Source organism: the organism of the source record quoted next, unplaced genomic scaffold (genome assembly GCF_019419815.1).
Source record: "Pyrus x bretschneideri cultivar Hongxiangsu unplaced genomic scaffold, Pyrus_bretschneideri_v1 Contig274, whole genome shotgun sequence".
Classification (NCBI taxonomy): domain Eukaryota; kingdom Viridiplantae; phylum Streptophyta; class Magnoliopsida; order Rosales; family Rosaceae; genus Pyrus; species Pyrus x bretschneideri.
The window spans coordinates 63788-82633 of NW_025999584.1; the positions used below are offsets into that span (position 1 = coordinate 63788).

Below are 18846 nucleotides of genomic sequence, written 5' to 3' on the forward strand. Positions count from 1 at the left end.
TGGTATTTGCGAACAACGGCAACGGTTGGAGCAGGTTTCGAATTCCAAGGAGAGGGTAGAAGAGAAAGGAAAAGATGAATGAACTGGATTCGACGGTGGTGGCAATGTCGATGATTTGGGGAAGAATCAACGGCCTTTATTCGGCAACACCAGATGGGGTGATCTCCTACATGACCCAGATCCTAACAACGTCTTGGCTGTCGGATTGACTAGGCTGCGAGTGTGCAGGTGCTGTCCATCGCATTGGCTATACTTGTTGCTGCTGGTAAGTATTCCTTCATTGCTGCTGTTCTTCTCTTCATTATCATTACCCTTCTTTGGCTCACTCTTCTTCCAATTTTACCCCCAAACTTCTGGAAAAACAAATTAGGGGTTTTTGAACTCTAATTCTTAAAAAAAGATTAAACTTTAATAAAAATCTAGTGTTAGAGTACATATACATTTTAGTCCTTTATTGGGTACATAATTTAAATTTATATTGTATTTTTTTTAATATTTAATAGATATCTTATTTAATGTCGTCACATAAATTTCAAATTTATTATTATACATATTTTAATTTTTTAATTTTGTTTAACTTCTTCTAATTAGTGTACCTAAACTTTTGTATCATAATTTATTGAGTTAGTATAGTGAAATGTCTGTACTTAAATATATTGTAATGAATTAATGGCACATAAGAAAATATGTGAATTAGTGGCACATAATACATATTAGATAACTCAGATATTTCATATGTGAGTTGTTGTGTTTTTGCTTGACTAGCATATTTGGTAGTTAAACTGTTTCTAATATCTATCTGTTGTTAAATTTGGGTTTACTTTTGATAGAATTATAAAATTCTTGTTCTATTATTCCATACATATCAAACGATCCTGCCCGGTACCAGTTTCACTTCATCTTACAGAACAATGCCGCCTCTCAGCTGGGTTTGTACCTTTTGTGGAACTAATATACAAGCAAAAAACAATATAAAACAAAAGGAAGACATAACATTAAAAAGGAGTACAAAGAAATAATATAAAACAAGCAAAAAACAACACCAAATGCATAACCTTATAGTGGACTTACGAATTTCCTATCATCAACTTGATGGTTTTAACAATCTCAACAAACCATTCATGCTTCTTGGTGATCACCACATTAGAAAGAAAAACTCCCACTACCAACCCACTTCCGAGACCAGCCAAAACAAATTTCCAATCAAATTCAAACGAGCTTGAATAATTTTCTTCGGTTTTTGAAGTCGACAGGTGAGGAGCCTTAGGATCTCCACATTTCTTTGGCAAAGGATCTCCACACAATCCAAGGTTTCCTTCATATGAACTGCTACTGAATGAAATAAGTTGGGTTCCATGAGGTATTGGACCTGTCAAACTGTTGTCAGAGACAATGAATATTTCAAGGAATGTAAGCTACGTGAGGCTTTGAGGGATTTGTCCTGAAAGCTTGTTGTGTGAAAGGTCCAGTGATTCAAGCCATCTTAAATTCCCGAAAGATGATGGGATGGGACCAGTTAGGAGGTTACCAGACATATTGAATGACACCAACCCCTCTAGGTTCCCAAAAATTTCAAGAATACTCCCTTCAAATTTGTTGCTTGAGATGTCAATCGCTACAAGGGCTTCTTGAATCTTCGGATAATATCTCTCCACACCTTTGCTAGTTATCGCAATTGAGTAATACTCATAAAAGATTAGCTCAAGACTAGGAGTCTCCATAGTTCTGTCTACCTTCATATATGTTGGTTGGTTTCGAGTGACACCCCTCATGACATTCCCGGAAAAGATTTTTTGACATAGAAACTTGCCTCTGAAACAATTAAAAGATAGATCCAGAATTTGCAACTCAGGAAAATATTTAACATTGTCCTGATCATGTTCCTCAATTGGACCGTAGAACGCGTTGTGGTGCATTGCCAAAAGTTTTAACTCTGGAAGAGCCCTTAACCAAAAGGGAGAAACATCGCTGAATTTATTGTATGACAGATCAATAAACTCAAGTTTCATGTAGTTCCCTAACGACCTTGGTAGTTGCCTTTGCAATTGGTTATGACTAACATCAATCAACGTCAGATTGCTTCTGTTGGTGTATATTTTGAAAGAGTTGTTTCCAAGATATAAAACTTGCAGATCAACGCTGAAGTTTCCGAGACAAGGGGGAATTATTCCACACATTGTTGTTGGAAAGATCAAGGAATTGAAGAGAAGTCAGATTGTAGATCAACGGTGAAATTGCTCCATGTAGCATGTTGTTCCTGAGCAATAAAACTTGTAGGTTAACCCAAGGAAAGGCATCTGAAGGCTGGACAATGGTTGAAGGGAAGTTGTGAGAAATGTCCATGTACTTCAAAGTCTTTGTGCTTGTGTTCAAGATCCATTTTGGTACTAAGGTCCAAGTACACCAATGTTTCTTGATACTGTAGGAAACTTGGGAACTCTCTTATGTTGCACAAACCCAATCCTAGAAAGTTTAACTTTGGAAGTAGGCTTGCATTCGTACTTTCTGTTTCTGTAAAAAAAATTCACTGTTACGAGATAGTTCTAATTTGGTGGGCCCTTGTGACTGTGAAACACCATGTGGAACTTCACTGCACCAGTCAGATTATTATCATGTAGATCAAATACCTCGAGATTGATGAGATTGGATAAGGAATTAGGAATTGGACTGGTTAACTGGTTCGAATATAGAGAAAGTTTTGTGAGGTGGGTGAGTTTCCTAGAGAATGAATTGGACCAGTTAACTAATTCAAAGATAGATCAAGTAGTGTGAGGTGGATAAGATTTCCTAGAAAAGGAATTGGACCGGTTAACTGATTCCAAAACAGAGACAGTATTGCGAGGTGGGTGAGATTTTGTAAAGAAAGAATTGGACCGGTTAACTGATTCGAAGACAGATCAAGTTCTGTGAGGTGGATGAGATTTCGTAGAGAAGGAATTGGAGTGGTTAACTGATTCAAAGACAGATCAAGTTTTGTGAGGTAGGTGAGATTTCCTAGAAAACGAATTAGACAGATTAACTGATTCACAGACAGGGAAAGTTTTGTGAGGTGGGTTCCTAGAGAATGAATTGGATTGGTAAATTGATTCAAAGACAGATCAAGTTTTGTGAAGTGGATGAGATTTCCTAGAGAAGGAATTTGACCGGTTAACTAATTCCCAAACATATCAAGTTCTGTGATGTGGGTGAGATTTCCTAGAAAACGAATTAGACTGGTTAACTGATTCGTATACATAGAAAGTTTTGTGAGGTGGGTGAGATTTCCTAGGGAATGAATTGGATTGGTTAACTGATTTGAAGACATATCAAGTTTTATAACGTGGATGAGATTTCCTAGAGAAGGAATTGGACCGGTTAACTGATTCGATGACAGAGAAAGTTTTGTGAGGTGGATGAGATTTTCTAGAGAATGAATGACCGGTTAATTGATTCCTAGACAGATCAAGTTCTATAAGGTGGGTGAGATTTCCTAGAGAATGAATTGGACCAGCTAACTGATTTGAAGACAGATTAAGTTATGTGAGATGGATGGGATTTCCTAGATAAGGAATTGGACCAGTTAACTGATTCCAAGATAGATCAAGTTCTGTGAGGTGGATGAGATTTCCTAGATAAGAAATTGGACCGGTTAACTGATTCCATGATAGATCAAGTTTTGTGAGGTGGGTGAGATTTCGTAGAGAAGGAATTAGAGTGGTTAACTGATTAAAAGACAGATCAAGTTTTGTGAGGTGGATGAGATTTCCTAGATAAGGAATTTGACCGGTATGATAAGATCCAAATCTCTAAGCCTTTAATTAACCTGCAAGTAACACAGAGGATAGAGAGGGAAAGAGAAGGAAGAGAGAGAGAGCTGAGCTCTTAAATTGTTTTTGTTTATATTTCTTTTGTGTAAATTTTGATCTGCCACATTTGAGGGAGCTGGGCTCCTTTTATACAACCTCTACACTTTGAAATGCCAGCTGGCATATTAACAATTCCTCACAGTAATAAAGCATAAAACCTCAGTAATAATTTGGGTCATAACAATACTCCCCCCTTTGAAAATTAGCCTTGTCCTCAAGGCTAAAAAAATTTGGATGTGGGAACTTGTTTCAAAGCAGCAACACATTCCCTTGTGATGGTCATGTTCTCAATTCCAAATATGCGCATTGTAATCCCAATATCAGCAAGTTTCAAAACAGGTGCATCATTAGTGGTTTCAAAGCACTAGTTGACATCTCATGAAGAGCTTGCATGATATAGGTCCTTGAGCTATCATCTAGTGGTACAACAGTGCCATCAAGCAACTGAACCTTAGTGCTTTTCTCAAGCAAATTTTCTATAGCACCCTTCGCTAGCAATGAATCCTCCCTTGAAATAGAGTTGACAATTACACCTATGGATTTCTTATCACAATCGAACTCAAGGGTTGTAATTAGGCATTCAAATTCACTCCACTTTTGGCAACAACCAAGCAAATCCCTTCCATTAAATGATTCCACACCCTTGGACTCTTCAGAAAGGACCATCTTCTCAACTAAAAACTTCGGAGCTGCCTCAGTAGGCATTTCATGGTCAACATAGTTCTGTTCTGCTTATGCAATGCTAGCATTATTGCAGACATCAGCTACCTTTGCGATCATTTGAAGATTAGCATCCATTTGACCAGTTGGCCAGTTAAGAATTTCACCATCAAGTGGATTGTATATAATTCCATCCACCCTAAACTTTAGTAGTATAATAGGCCTAGGACGCAAAGCTACAAGTTTTGCCACTACCATTTGGTTTGTAGTCATGGTCCTTGTTTTATCCATAAGCTCCAATCGACACATTTGCTACTTGAATATCATAGGTTGAGCACTGCCATTCCCTTTCCAAAGTTTTTAGTTGAGAAGATGGTCATTTCCGAAGAGTCCAAGGGTGCGGAATCATCAAATGGAAGGGATTTGCTTGGTTGTTGCCAGAAGTGGAGTGAATTTGAATGTCGAATTGCAACCCTTGAGTTTGATCATGATAAGAAATCCACAGGTGTAATTGTCAACTCTGTTTCAGGGGAGGAGTCATTGCTAGTGAAGGGTGCTGTAGAGAATTTGCTTGAGAAAAGCACCAAGGTTTAGTTGCTTGATGGCATTGTTGTACTACTGGATGATAACTTAAGGGCCTATATCGTGCAAGCTCTTCATGAGATGTCAACTAGTGCTTTGAAACCACTGAATGATGCACTTGTTTTGAAACTTGCTGATATTGGGATTGCAATGGGCATATCTGGAATTAAGAACATGCATCCATGGTAGGAAGACGGGTTGGGTGGGCATGCACAGGAGGGAAACCAGGATTCGAGAAGGATGATACTATTGATAAGATCCAAATCTCTAAGCCCTTAATCAACTTGCAAGTAACACAAAGGATAGAGAGGGAAAGGGAAGGAAGAGAGAGAGCTAAGCTCTTGAATTGTTTTTGTTTATATTTCTTTTGTGTAAATTCTGATCTACCACATTTGAGGGAGCTGGGCTCCTTTTATAGAGCCTCTACACTTTTAAATGCCAGCTGGCATATTAACAATTCCTCATGGTAATAAAGCATAAAACCTTAGTAATAATTTGGTCATAACACGATAAACTGATTCAAAGACAGAGAAAGTTCTGTGAGATGGGTGAGATTTCCTAGAGAAGGAATTGGACTGGTTAACTGATTCGAAGAAGGATCAAGGGACGACAATTTGGCCAATTATGAAATTTGGAATGGGATTTGGCCAGAAAAGATAGAAGAAGAGAGAATAAAATACATGAGCCTTGGGGAAATTCCTAATGCTAGTAGGAATTCGAGAGGAGCTGAAGTTGTTGCCAGCTAGGTTCAGCACTTGAAGTTGAACAAGCCGGGAAAGGCTGCTGTTGGAGTTGATAGAGCATTAAGGTCAATCACATGACCCGTCCTCTCATTACACACAATGCCATCCCATGCACAGCAGTTGCCATTTCGTCCCTCAGCTAGTTTCCATTGCAAAATATTTGGATAAGCGTCATGAGAAAACGAGGCAGATCTATCAATGATGAAACTTCCCTTCAATTGCAGCAAGGCAGACCTCTCCTTGTCGTGACAATATTGCTGCAATGACGAAACTGATGAAACAACAATGAGAAGAACCAACACAACTTTTGAGAGTATATAACACATATGGGATACAAACAAGCACCGGCTGAATCCCATTGTGTTTTGTTCTGCACTCTTCGATGTTAGCATGATGGTGAAGTTGTGAGAGAGGTTTTTTTTATAGACTAGTGGTAAGGGTTCCACACGTTAGTGTGTAAAACTTTTCAAATATGAAATGTGTATCATGATTAGTAGGGTCCCATTTTTTTCCCACCATCTACTATGTTGAAAAGAAAAGAAAAAAAAATTGTACACAAGATGTATACAAATAAGTTACTCAACACGATTTCACACTAGTTTGTTTTTGCAAAAAGGGTTTTATTAATTTGAGTTCGATCATGTCTAGACTATGCATCTATTAATTACAATCATTTGTTAACCAAGAAATACCCTTTAATTCCAATATGAATAAATCGTAATTTGGAGATTTGGATGCTTGTTTGATTTTGCGGCTGCACCTAGGTCGTGCCCTAGATTGCCCACGTACCCTTTGCGAGGGATCAAGCCACTCATAGGGTTGCAATTCAATGAACTATTCATTGGTTTGCCCAAAGTCTTTTATGAGAGTTTGACCAAAAGCTACTAATCATGATACACATTTCATATTCATTGGTTTGCCCAAAAACTTTTCATTGGTTTGCCCAAAGTCTTTTATGAGAGTTTGACCAAAAGCTTTCGTGGTTTTGTACCACTATTATCCTTCAAATACAACTAATGGGCATTTGCGTTGTATGCCTTTGCTTTCGAGACCTCTGTCACCATAACATGATTTGATAGGACCATGGGTTTAATCCATTGCATTCCTCGTTTAAATTTTTCTTTGCCTGTGATCGGATATAAAAGAAGGGGTATGTGTGTGTGTGGGATTTAGCTGTTTTATACCACCTCATCGTTAAATAAAATTGATGGATATTTTTGATAAACCACCAATTAAACTTTGAGTTTTGGGCCTCTTCTCCCTTTTTCTTGCGGCTCATCTCTTCCTGGAATGGGACTCTTGTCCGTGTGATAGGAGCTGATAATTGACTTGACTTAGGGAGAAGGTGGAGCCGTTTGGCTGCTTCTTTGCAACTTCAGAGTTCAGAATGCTTGCCTTCATTCACGTCTATAAATAGCACTGTAGTTCGTCATCTTCATCCATTACCTGACATGTAATTACTACGAAATGAAGACATCTTTTCCTTCATGATTAAAGGTTTTAACACGGCATGTTCCCTGTCCTTGAGCAACCACAGTTTTGATATTTGGACCGAGCTCAAAGTATCCTCTACCAACTTAGGAGACAACTTTGACAGTTGGCGAGGGACCAACGAGTTCTTGTTGGCTTCTACTTTCCGTTTCCTTTCGAATTTCAGAAAAGCCTTTTCCATGGGATTAGAATCCCACTCCAATGCTTTTTCTTTTTCTTTTAAATTCAATGAACTATTTTGGAATCCCATACAAATGCATCTTCTTGGGATGGAGGAGGTTCACCTTAATTTCCAATAGTTTTTATTTTTTTTCAACATTTTCTTACTTTTGGTAAGCCTTATGATTGAGTGCTTTCCATTCACATTCATGGTTGGAAAGGAACAACACCTACAAGAAACTTTATAGAGTTTTGCGTACAAATATAGCTCCTCCTTGTATGTGTGTGTGGTCTTAAAATTATGGACTTTTAGCCACTTAGTAGTACGGTCTAGTGGTATTCCTCTTCATTTGTAAGTGAGAAGTCTTAAGTTCAATTCTTGCCAAAGACGAGTTTGAACCATATTATTGCTAGTCCATTGTGAGGCTAAGCTCACCTCCTCCTCCTTAACGTAGATAATATCATTTATTAAAAAAAAATAATGGACTTTTGGCATTGAATGATGGTTTTTTTTTGCATTAAATAAGGGTTTCTTGCTGTACTAATACATCCTCAAGTGAAAGTGGCAGATACTATCACTATTAAACCTCCTCTACACAAGAAGCAAATAGCCAATGACTTGCGGTTACAACTTAAATGACCATAAATGTAAACATAAATATTTAAATTTTCATTAGGTGGGCTAGCTTAAAGACTTAAATTTTTATAAACGAAGAAATATACATTATTCTTTAGTCTAAGAAATTTTTCAGGGGGCAAGCTAGAAAATTTCCATTATTAAACAAATATGTGCTAAAATTGTAATTTGATTATGCTCTCGTTGTTCATGTGATTATGCAAGGTGGGAGTGAAAATCATCCTCTTGGTGAATTAGTGTAGGCTTGTAGTGAGCTGTTAGAGAGAGATTGAAATTGTGAACTCTGTCATGTTTATCGTGAGATGAATTTTGTGGTTGATGAAAAGACTAACTTGAGTTTGTCATATTCTCTTGGTCCAGCTTATTCGATCAAGCTCTTGCCTCTTGTCAACATATCTTGGTGTCGGACACTACTGGAATCTCTAGACTTCGTGATGTTTTGCTTTAGTTTTCTCTTATGGGCATTTTACCCTGTTTGTTTACCCCAAAAAAAAAAAATACATGCTAAAATTTAAACAAGGCCAAACTTGATACAAATATGTACGAGAAACGATGACAAAAAAGGTGTAAGACATAGAGATGGTTAATGAATTGTAATATATAATTTTATATATAATCAAACTAAATAATTAGGCTTAGTGGCCAAGTATATATTGTGCGCTATATTTGGAAATCAATGATAATTACATGTAAAATTTTCTTTTTTCACTAAAAGCAACCTAGGCTTTATCCCATGGTACTCTTTATGTGGCTCTGCAAATAATAGTGAACTCATTCCATATAAATTCTTCTCCTATATTGAACCTGGCCATGAGAAAATTTAGAGCTTGTTTGGTATCCTACTTGAGTTCAATTTTTTTAACTGAAAAACACTTTTTGAGTTTTAGGCGTTGAATTCTTACTTGGTAGGACTCTTTTTAAAAATTGAATTCAAAACTAACTTAAAAATATAGGATATTTCTTAAAAACACTAAAAGTGAGTTTTTAGAATTTTTTCTACTTTCTCCTCAACATCTTTTTTTTTGCTCTCTCTCCTATCCTTTTCTTTTTCCTCTCCTAACCCTCTCTTTCTTCTCTCCTAACCCTCTCTTTCCTCTCTCCCCATGTCACCCTGTCTTCTCTCTCTCTCCTCAGCCTTTGTCTCATCATCCTCTCTTTCTTCTCACTCCTCACTTTCTCACCGTAATTTTTTGCTCTCTCCCTCACCTCCTCGCCCTTTCCCTGTCTTTCTCTCCTCCAATTTCTGCTCAAGATAGTTTGAATTCAAACTAAAAATCTATTTTTAAAAACTCAACCAAACAGATTTTTGAAATTTTGAGATTTAAAATAAAACTGTTTTTAGCAACGTTATTTGAAAATTATTTTTAGGAACAATAAAAGTTTTTGGGTAGGATACCAAAAGAGCCCTTATTGTTTCATCTAGTTATATCTTGTTGTGTCTAGGACATTATTGGACTCCATGAGCAAATTTGTCGTTTCATCTAGTTATATCTTTATAACATTAGTCACCTAAACAGTGTTATAACATTAGTCGCGCAAGTGCTATAGAAACAAACGAATATGTTTCAGATTATTGGTGCTAAAATCAGACAATCCATATATCATCACAATATTTGTCCCGAATCTTTCTTTCTCTTAATGCCATGAGAAGTGATGATTACATGCCTGCCATTCAGTTAGAAGCTATTACAACTCTGCCTGCAAAAAATCTAAACATTCAGTTAAAAGCTATTGCTGAATTAGAGTAACAATAATAGTTTCTTATAAAGAGAAATAATACTCTTACGAAAAGTATACAATTAAAATTTTAAAATGTCAATAATTGTTTTCTATAATTAAAATAAAATAAAATAAAATAAAAAAGAAGAGAGAGAAAAAAGGGGGGGGGGGTGTGAACATAGAACTTTCTTCAAAGACAATCGTAGGTCTTCCCTAACTTTCCATGAGGTTTCGCTTCAAAGTGTTCATTAGTTGAACGATTCAAGACGTTCAAGTGAAGTGGACTCTACCATTGACCTGGAAGAGGTGCTACCATCACTATCCCATCCTAATTTCCCATCAAAATGACCCATAAAGTATGCATGAACAAAAAAAAATAAAAATAAATAAAGGCTTATTCTATTAACACCCCACGTATTGTTAATTAAACCCCACATACTTAATACATCCTATATTTACTTTTTCAATTAAAAATTATCTTAATACACCCCACATTCTTTCTCATAATACCCTTACACCCCACATTCTCATACACCTAATATTTTCCACATACACCCCACATTAATTCTTCAAATCTTATAATACTCATTTTCAATTTTTATAAATTAAATTGACTTAGGATTAAAAGCGTAACATTCTCTAAAATGAGAAGTCTACAATCCGGTCTGTTAAGCTTTAGTTTCATTGGGTCATCACAGCCAATCTCCTTTTCTTTGTCTCTTTAAACCTTTTGCTAACAAAAGGATTTCTGCTAAAAATGGCAATTGGGAGAAACCTAACAGATCAAAAGTAAACCCCAGAAGATGAATAAGAACAGAAAAGGCGTTGATGGGTTGGCCTTCTATGAAATTGGGTGGTATGGAAAGCAAAAGCATGCTTAAATAATTACCGATGTCGTTGAATAATTAAAACAATGACAAATATGAAATTTTGCCTCATGTGAAGATTCCAAAATATTGGTATCGTGTTCCATTCGTTAATTTTTTTTTTCTCAATCAACGTGTTTATAGTTTCAATAGTTAGAATTATATTCAACAATGGAATGGAGGGTGAGGGGGGTTTTGATAGTTGAAGAAGATAAATAATACGTTACAAGTAATTTGGGGTGTATTTAGAAATTTCTTAGTTGCTTTAAACCTCATAGGGTCAAAATTGTCATTGCATAGTAAGTTACATAAGTCACTTATAGGTTGAAATTGTCATTGCATAGGAGGTTACATAAGTCACTTAAAATTAATTTTTAATGTGGGGTGCATTCAATATTATGTAAGGTATTAATAAAAAAAAAGCCAAAAATAAATCAGTCAACCCCTTCTTCTTTTTTTTTTTTTTTCTTTCAAATAAATAAGTCGATTTCTAATAGACTGGAATTTGATGACTAGTACAAGGCAAATAATAGGGCCACTTGCCTAAGCGTATGCGGCACGATCAGCTCTTCACTAACATGATTTTCGAGAACAACTTACATATAATTGATTTATTGTAACGTAACGTTTAGATTTAATAATATATTGTCATGTGAAGAATACTTTGCACATGACAATGCATTATTGGACAAAAAAGGTCACGTGACGGTGAATAAGGGTAGAGACTTTACCGAGTGGGCTAGCTTAAATATTTAAATTTTTATAAATGCAGAAACATACAATATTTTTTTACATTATCAGCTAGCATAATAAAATTTTCACATGGTGAGCAAAAAAATTTCATTATTAAACAAATACGTGTAAAATTGGAATTTGATTTTGTTCTCATTGTCCATTTAGTTCTTCAATCATTGTCCATATCGTTCTTCAAGGTGTGAGTGAGAACCATCCTCTTGGTGAGTTGCTGCAGGCTTGTGGTGAACTGTTAAACAAAGATTGGAATTGTAAACTTGGTCACGTTTATGATGAGATGCATTTTGTGGCTGAGGAATTGACTAACTTGAATTTGTCGTATTCTTTTGGTCCAATGTATTTCACTAAATCCTGCCTCTTATCGACATATTTTGGTGTTAGATACTGCTGAAATCTCTAAACCTTGTGATGCTTTGTTTTAGTTTTTCTTTATTTGACGTTTAGCCGCATTTGTTTACCAAAAAAAATACGTATTAAAATTTAAATGAGTTGAAACAAATATGTAGAGAAGCAATGAGAAAAAAAGTAAGAAAAAAAGATGGCTTATGAATTGTAAGATATAATCTTATATAATTAAACTAAGATAATTAGGCTTAGTGTCTACGTATATGGTAGATTACATTAAAAAATTAATGAAAATTATGTGTAAAATTTTCTTTTTCACCAAAACTATCTCGGATTATATAAGATTATATCTTTTTCATGATAGGCTCCGCTAGTGCAGACACTACAAATGGTTGACACGTAATTCTACCAGTCTGGAGGCACCAAACCTGGTTAAAACCTGAAAGTATGGAGTGAAGGGCCTTCATAGCTTGCTGACACTTGGAGCATGGGTGACACACCCCGACCGAGATCAGGGCGTGCTGGCCGTCAGGAATAAGTGACGTAACCATGTGCGCGTGCAGAAGCTAATGATATAGTAATATAAAAGTACGAATAAATAAAAAAACCTAATAGCATACAAAGTACTAGTGTATGTGAGACACAATTCAGAGCAAGTCTACAACAGTCCAAAGGAAAAGATACGACATAATTACACCCGAAGGTGACCCTACAATGGTGAATGTTTGTCAGAAATGCCGGGACGCCCTCTGGGATAAACCACCGAACTTGCTAGACCACTAGAACCTGGAGGGGCGCAAAAACAAAAGCGTGAGTGGGCAAAAACAAAGCTCTTTGAAAACTCTTTAGCAAAATACATTCTAACCCCTCGCCGTAAAACCTGTATACTTCCCAGAAAATGAACATATATACGTATGTATAGGTATGCCAATCATGCTCCACCATATGCCATTCATGCTCACAATATGCCATTTATGCTCACAATATGCCATTCATGCTTGAGAATATGCCACAACAGAATCTCATAATCAAATATAAATACTCAAGCGTAATTCACATCAATAACATATGATCTGACAGCCGGGAGTCACCTAACGTGACATGTACCGCTGCAGATAAAGCTCCAATCTCAACTCAACATCTGAATCTGCACACAAGTCGGAGCCACCTAACGTGGTCTGTATGACAAGACTGGGTGTAATATATACGCTCTAGTGCTACGATCACGTGAAGACTATGCGAATAATCGCGGGTCACCTACGAGTCGGAACCACCTAATGTGGTCTGCACGACAAGGCTTGCACCTAACTTGGATCCAAGGCGAGCGTGTGGTGCGGGTGAACATCACGTGAAGGACTATGCCCTGGCCCTGGGCGGGAGCACTAACACCGGGGGTGCAGATTATGAGCTCTCTAAACATCTCAAACTACCATTGCATACAAACATAAATACCACTTACCTGGCACTTACCTGTGCATCCACAGCACCAAATATACATATATAAATGTATGCCGTTACTAATGCATGTGATGATGCATAAGTATTAATAATAAAATGTATGGCATAAAACAATAACCTTTTCTATTTAATTTCTGGGAATTAATATGTATATAGGTATATACGGAAAACAAAAGCCCACTCACTGATAATTGGAAAGGTCGTAGCCCCCCTGCCTCGAGTGTGTACGCTCGTCCTCGGAAAACGAATCACCTATACGCGACAAAGTTACGAAAACGTTAATTTAAAAGCACCTAGGCAACTTCTCGTAATAACTTCTCATACATTGCTCAAATTGGACAAATGAATATACCAACGTGATCTACACAACCTCAGGATCACACCCATATTTTTAAAATAATTTTTGGACCACGCACGCGCCCCCACGCGCCTGAACATGCACGGCCCTACGCGCCCCCACGCGCAGCCACGTGTACTGCACACTGACGGCGTCAGCTGACGCTGTCAGGAATATTCCGTCAACTAACGGAATATTCCGTTAAATCTAACCAGATTCCGTCTACTGCCGTTAGGAATATTCCGTTAGACTTAACGGAATATTCCCCTGTCTTCTCCGGCGAGACTCCGGCGCCGGCAACGGCGCCGGAAAACTGGGTAATTTTCAAACTAAGTTTTCTCCTTCGTTTTTCAACCATTTTTCACGATCTTTATACCAAAATGAAGCTTAGGACTAGTAGAATCACGTTAGACTACTTTTAAGGCCTAAAAATCAAACGATCATACCTGCAACAACGATCAAAGTTCGGCCAACTTTGAACCTAGCCTTCCCAACGTCCAAATTCACCCAACGAACTACTCCGAGGCTCCTTGGGACCTCACAAACACATCTACAAGCTTAGAAATTCCAAAAACACACTAGTTTAGGTTTACATGAACAGTGCAATAATTCGGCCATTGTTGAAACGACGTGAAAACGTTCGAATTCTTACCTGGAATTGGTATGGTTGTGCTCCTCACAACCTCACGAGTTCAATGGTGTAATTGGTTCCTTGATTGGTGAAGGTTTGAGTTGGTTTGTGTGTATGTCCGTGTGTTTGCAGAAGGAAGAAGAAGAAGAGAGGAACTCGGGGAGAGAGAGAGAGAGAGAGAGAAGAGACAGAGAAAGACAGAGTGAGGGAATGAGGGAGGGAATCCCGGGAGAAAAGAGAGTGTATGAGTGAGTGTGTGGTCCCACAACCCACACAACACAACACTAATGTGTAAACGAACAAATTAGGGGTAAAATCGTAATTTCAATGTACGTTTCGATATTTCCGGGACGGGATGTTACAACGGGGGTGAAGCGCCTCCATAGATGGCTGACACTTGGAACATGGAGGGAAGGTCCTCTATATCTAGCTAACCTGGAACTTAGGGTGTGAATGACCTCCATAGTTAGCTGACACCAAAAACATGGAAGAGGATCTGCTCTAGAATTTAGGCCATCTCCAACCAAGGGCTGGCCAGATGGCTCATTTTATCCCTCTGGCCCTCCAAGATTCTCCAAGATATTAATATTTTAATGAACAGTATAGGGCCATATTTGCCTCCGTCTCCAACCGAGGGCCAGAAGGCTCGTTTTAGCCCTGCCACAAAAAATCGTCTCCAACTGAGAGCCAAAGGGTCAAACATAAATTATTATTTTAAAACTACAACTTAAATTCAAATCCAACGGCTAAGTGACGTCAGCTAGTCGTTGGTAGCTGACATCATGATGATGTCAGCTAGCCGTTGGATTTGAATTTTCCTTTTGCTATAAATAGGGTGGATATTGGGCTATAATTCACACAACTTTGAATTCAATCTATTTCAATTCAATCTCTTTCAATTCAATCTTTTTCAATTCAAGTTTGCAATGAATTCCAACTTTGGATCCTCTTCGGATTCCAACTGGGGGTCCTCATCTAATTCTAAATTGGAAGCAAAATGGGCGCAAATGAGAAGAGAAGATGAGGAGTCTGATGAAGAAGTTCAAGTAAGGCGCAACAAACAAAACATAGCAACAACCATGGCTGCAACCATGGTGTGTTAGCCAACTGAGGAACAACCTCAATAGGGTGGCTCTATTGCTGGTCGCTCTTACAAACCACGAAACAGAGCAATGTCGCATGCCAATCTGATGAACAACTACTTCAACCCCAACTCGGTGTACACAGAAAAGGATTTCAGACGTCGTTTCCAGATGAGGCGTCATGTCTTGGAGTGTCTAGGAAATCAATCCATACTTTCGACAGAAGCGAGACAGAGGAGACCGCCCTGGTTTCTCACCTCATCAGAAGGTTACTGTTGCACTTCGAATGATGGCCTATGGCTCCCCAATTGATTCGATGGATGAAACCCATGATATGTTTGAGTCTACATGCCTTGATACTCTTCAACAATTCTGTGACATAATTGTTCAGGTTCACAAAGACGAGTACCTTCGCGAGCCAAATCAAGAAGATTTGAATCGGCTCCTTCGCAAAGATGAAGACCGTGGGTTTCTAGGCATGATAAGGTCATTAGACTACATGCATTGGGATTGGAAGAACTATCCCACTGGATGGCAATGAGGCTTTAGCGGAAGGTCAAGAAAGCCAATTGTTGTGTTAGAGGCGGTTGCCTTATATGACACATGGATTTGGCATGCTTTCTTTGGAGTCCCTGGATCCCAAAATGACATTACAGTTCTTGGGCGTTCACCCCTCTTCAATAACTTGACGGAAGGTAAAGCACCTCAACTTCACTACTACATCAATAACCGTCAATACAATATGGGGTATTGATTGGCAGATGACATCTACCCAAAGTGGGCGACACTTGTCCAAGCAATTCCAAACCCTAGGAATGATGCAGAAAAGTTGTTTACCTTACACCAAGAGGCATACCGGAAAGATGTTGAGAGAGCTTTCGGTATTCTACAAGCACGGTGGAAGATTATTAACGAACCGGCAAGAAGGTGGAGTTGAGAAAATTTGGACTCCATCATGATGTCTTGCATCATATTACACAATATGATAGTGGAGGATGAGCGAAATGGGTATATTGATGGAGAGTCCGATGACGACCAAGAAGATCCAAATAGGTCAAGAAGGGCTTGTGCAAAAATATATGATGGGCCTAATTTGCCTTTCAATCCAAGAACTGGTAGTATCTCTATAAATTAGTACATGAGACGCTATAGAATGATACGTTCTCGTGCCACAAACAAGTACCTACAACATGATCTTGTTGTGCATCTTTGGGCCAAAAGAAGCATGCAGTAGGCATTTAAGTTTTATGTTGTTAAATGTTTTTTAAAATGTTGTTTAAGTTTCATGTTGTTAAATGTTTTTTTTATGTTGTATAATTTGTATGTTGGTTAATGTTATTTAATGTTATTTCATATTGTTTAATGTTGTTTCATGTTACTTAATTTAATTTAATGTTGTATAATGGCTTAGGAAGTTATAGGAAAAAAATATAATTTAAAAAAAATATGACACAAATTTTGTGAAATAGAAGTTATGGGATAAAAATAGAATTTAAAATAAAATAAAGCAACTATGTGAAATAGAAGTTATAGGAAAAAATGGAATTTAAAAAAAAAATGAAACAAATTTTGTAAAATAAAAGTTATAGGAAAAAATAGAATTTAAAAAAAAATATTAAAAATAGAATTTATAGGAAAAATTTTGTCAATAAAAAATAATAATAAAACTATAAAAAAAAAAAAAAAAATTCAAATGCAACGGCTAGCTGACGTTAGCTAGCCGTTACATTTGAATTTTTTCCTTAAGCATTCCTATCAGTTATAACCGACAAGAAAACTGAATTTTCTGGCCAGCTCTCCAGCCCTCTAGCCCTTTTCGATTCTGTGGGGCCCTCTCAGATTCTAGAGCCCTCTGGCCTAGCCCTCGGTTGGAGACGGTTTTCGGGCTATTTTCGGCCCTCTGGCCCTTTGGACCCTTTGGTTGGAGATGGCCTTAATGGTTGATGAAGAAACTAACTTGAGTTTGTATTCTCTAGGTCTAGTTTATTTGATTAAGGTTTGCCTCTTGTCGACATATCTTGGTGTCAGACGCTGCTTAATCTCTAGATTTCGTGATGTTTTGCTTTCGTTTTCTCTTATGGGCGTTTAACCTCGTTTATTTACCAAGAAAAAAACACAAGCTAAAATTTAAACAAGGCCAAACTTGATACAAATATGTATGAGAAGCGAAGAGAAAAATGATGTTAGAAATAGAGATGGTTAATGAATTATAATATATAATCTTATATATAATTAAACTAAATAATTAGGCTTAGTGGCCAAGTATATATTGTGTGCTACATTTGGAAATCAATGACATTTTTTCCACTAAAAGTTACCTGGGCTTTAGCCCATGGTACTCTTTACATGGCTCCTCAAATGGTAGTGAACTTGTTCTATGTAAGTTCTTTTCCTATATTGAACCCAGCCATGAGCAAATTTATCGTTTCATTTAGTTATATCTTGTTGTGTCTATGACATTATTGGACCCCCTGAGCAAATTTGTCGTTTCATCTAGTTGTATATTGATAATATTAGTCATCTAAAAAGTGTTATAATATTAGTCACGCATTGAGCGTTGTAGAAACAAACGAATTTGTTTCAGATTATTGGTGCTAAATATATCATCACAATATTTGTCCCGAATGTTTATTTCTTCAAATGTCAAGATAAGTGATGATTACTTGCCTGCCATTTAGTTAGAAGCTATTGCAACTCCGCCTGCAAGAAATCTAAACATTAAGCTAGAAGCTATGGTTGAATTAGAGTAACAACAATAGTTTCTTATCTAATAAAATAATACTCTTATGAAAAGTGCACATATAAAATTTTAAAATTTCAATAATAGTTTTTTATAATAAAAAAGAAAAGAAAAGGAAACTATAGAATTTTCTTCAAAGACCATCGTAGGTCTCCCCTAATTTTCCATGAGGTTTCGCTTCAAAGTGTTTATTAGTTGAACGGTTCAAGACGTCCAAGTGGACTCTACCATTGACCTACAGGCTGCAAGAGGTACTACCATCACTATCCCATCCAAGTTTCCTATCAAAATGACCCCATAGAAAAAGGAGGAGGGTTCTTTCCTTTCCTAATCTCTCTATCCTCTCTTTTTCTTCTATTTGAAGGTTTAGCAACGTCAACATCTTATATTGATTTTTTTTTATAGATACAATAAAAAAATGAGGGAATGAGATGAGAATAGGAGGAGAGAATTCTACTCCATAAAAAAATGCATGTCAACAGAAAATAAATAAAGAAATAAATCAATCAACTCATTCTAATTTTTTTTTTCAAATAAATAACTCAATTTCTAATAGACTCAATTTTTTTTTCAAACAAATAAATAACTCAATTTAATTTTTTTTTTGCTGTCTAGTACAAGGCAAATAATAGAGCCACTCGCCTAAGCGTATGCGGTACGGTCAACACTTGACTAATATATTATATTAGAAGAGCAATTTACATAAAATATAGGGGTATGATATCCACACACTCTATTTTACTTCTCACACATCTTTTTAATTTTCGACCGTCAGATCGGATGAATTGAAGAATATCA

The 18846-nt window shown here is 37.0% G+C and overlaps 1 protein-coding gene across 1 annotated transcript; it reads right to left on the reverse strand.

Moving 5' to 3' along the window:
* Nucleotides 1-1415: 1415 nt before the first annotated feature.
* LOC125479094 (receptor-like protein 18) lies at nt 1416-2177 on the reverse strand. The gene has a single exon (XM_048588127.1). It carries the CDS (start codon nt 2175-2177, stop codon nt 1416-1418), a length of 762 nt encoding a protein of 253 aa, XP_048444084.1.
* Between the last annotated feature and the right edge of the window lie 16669 nt (nt 2178-18846).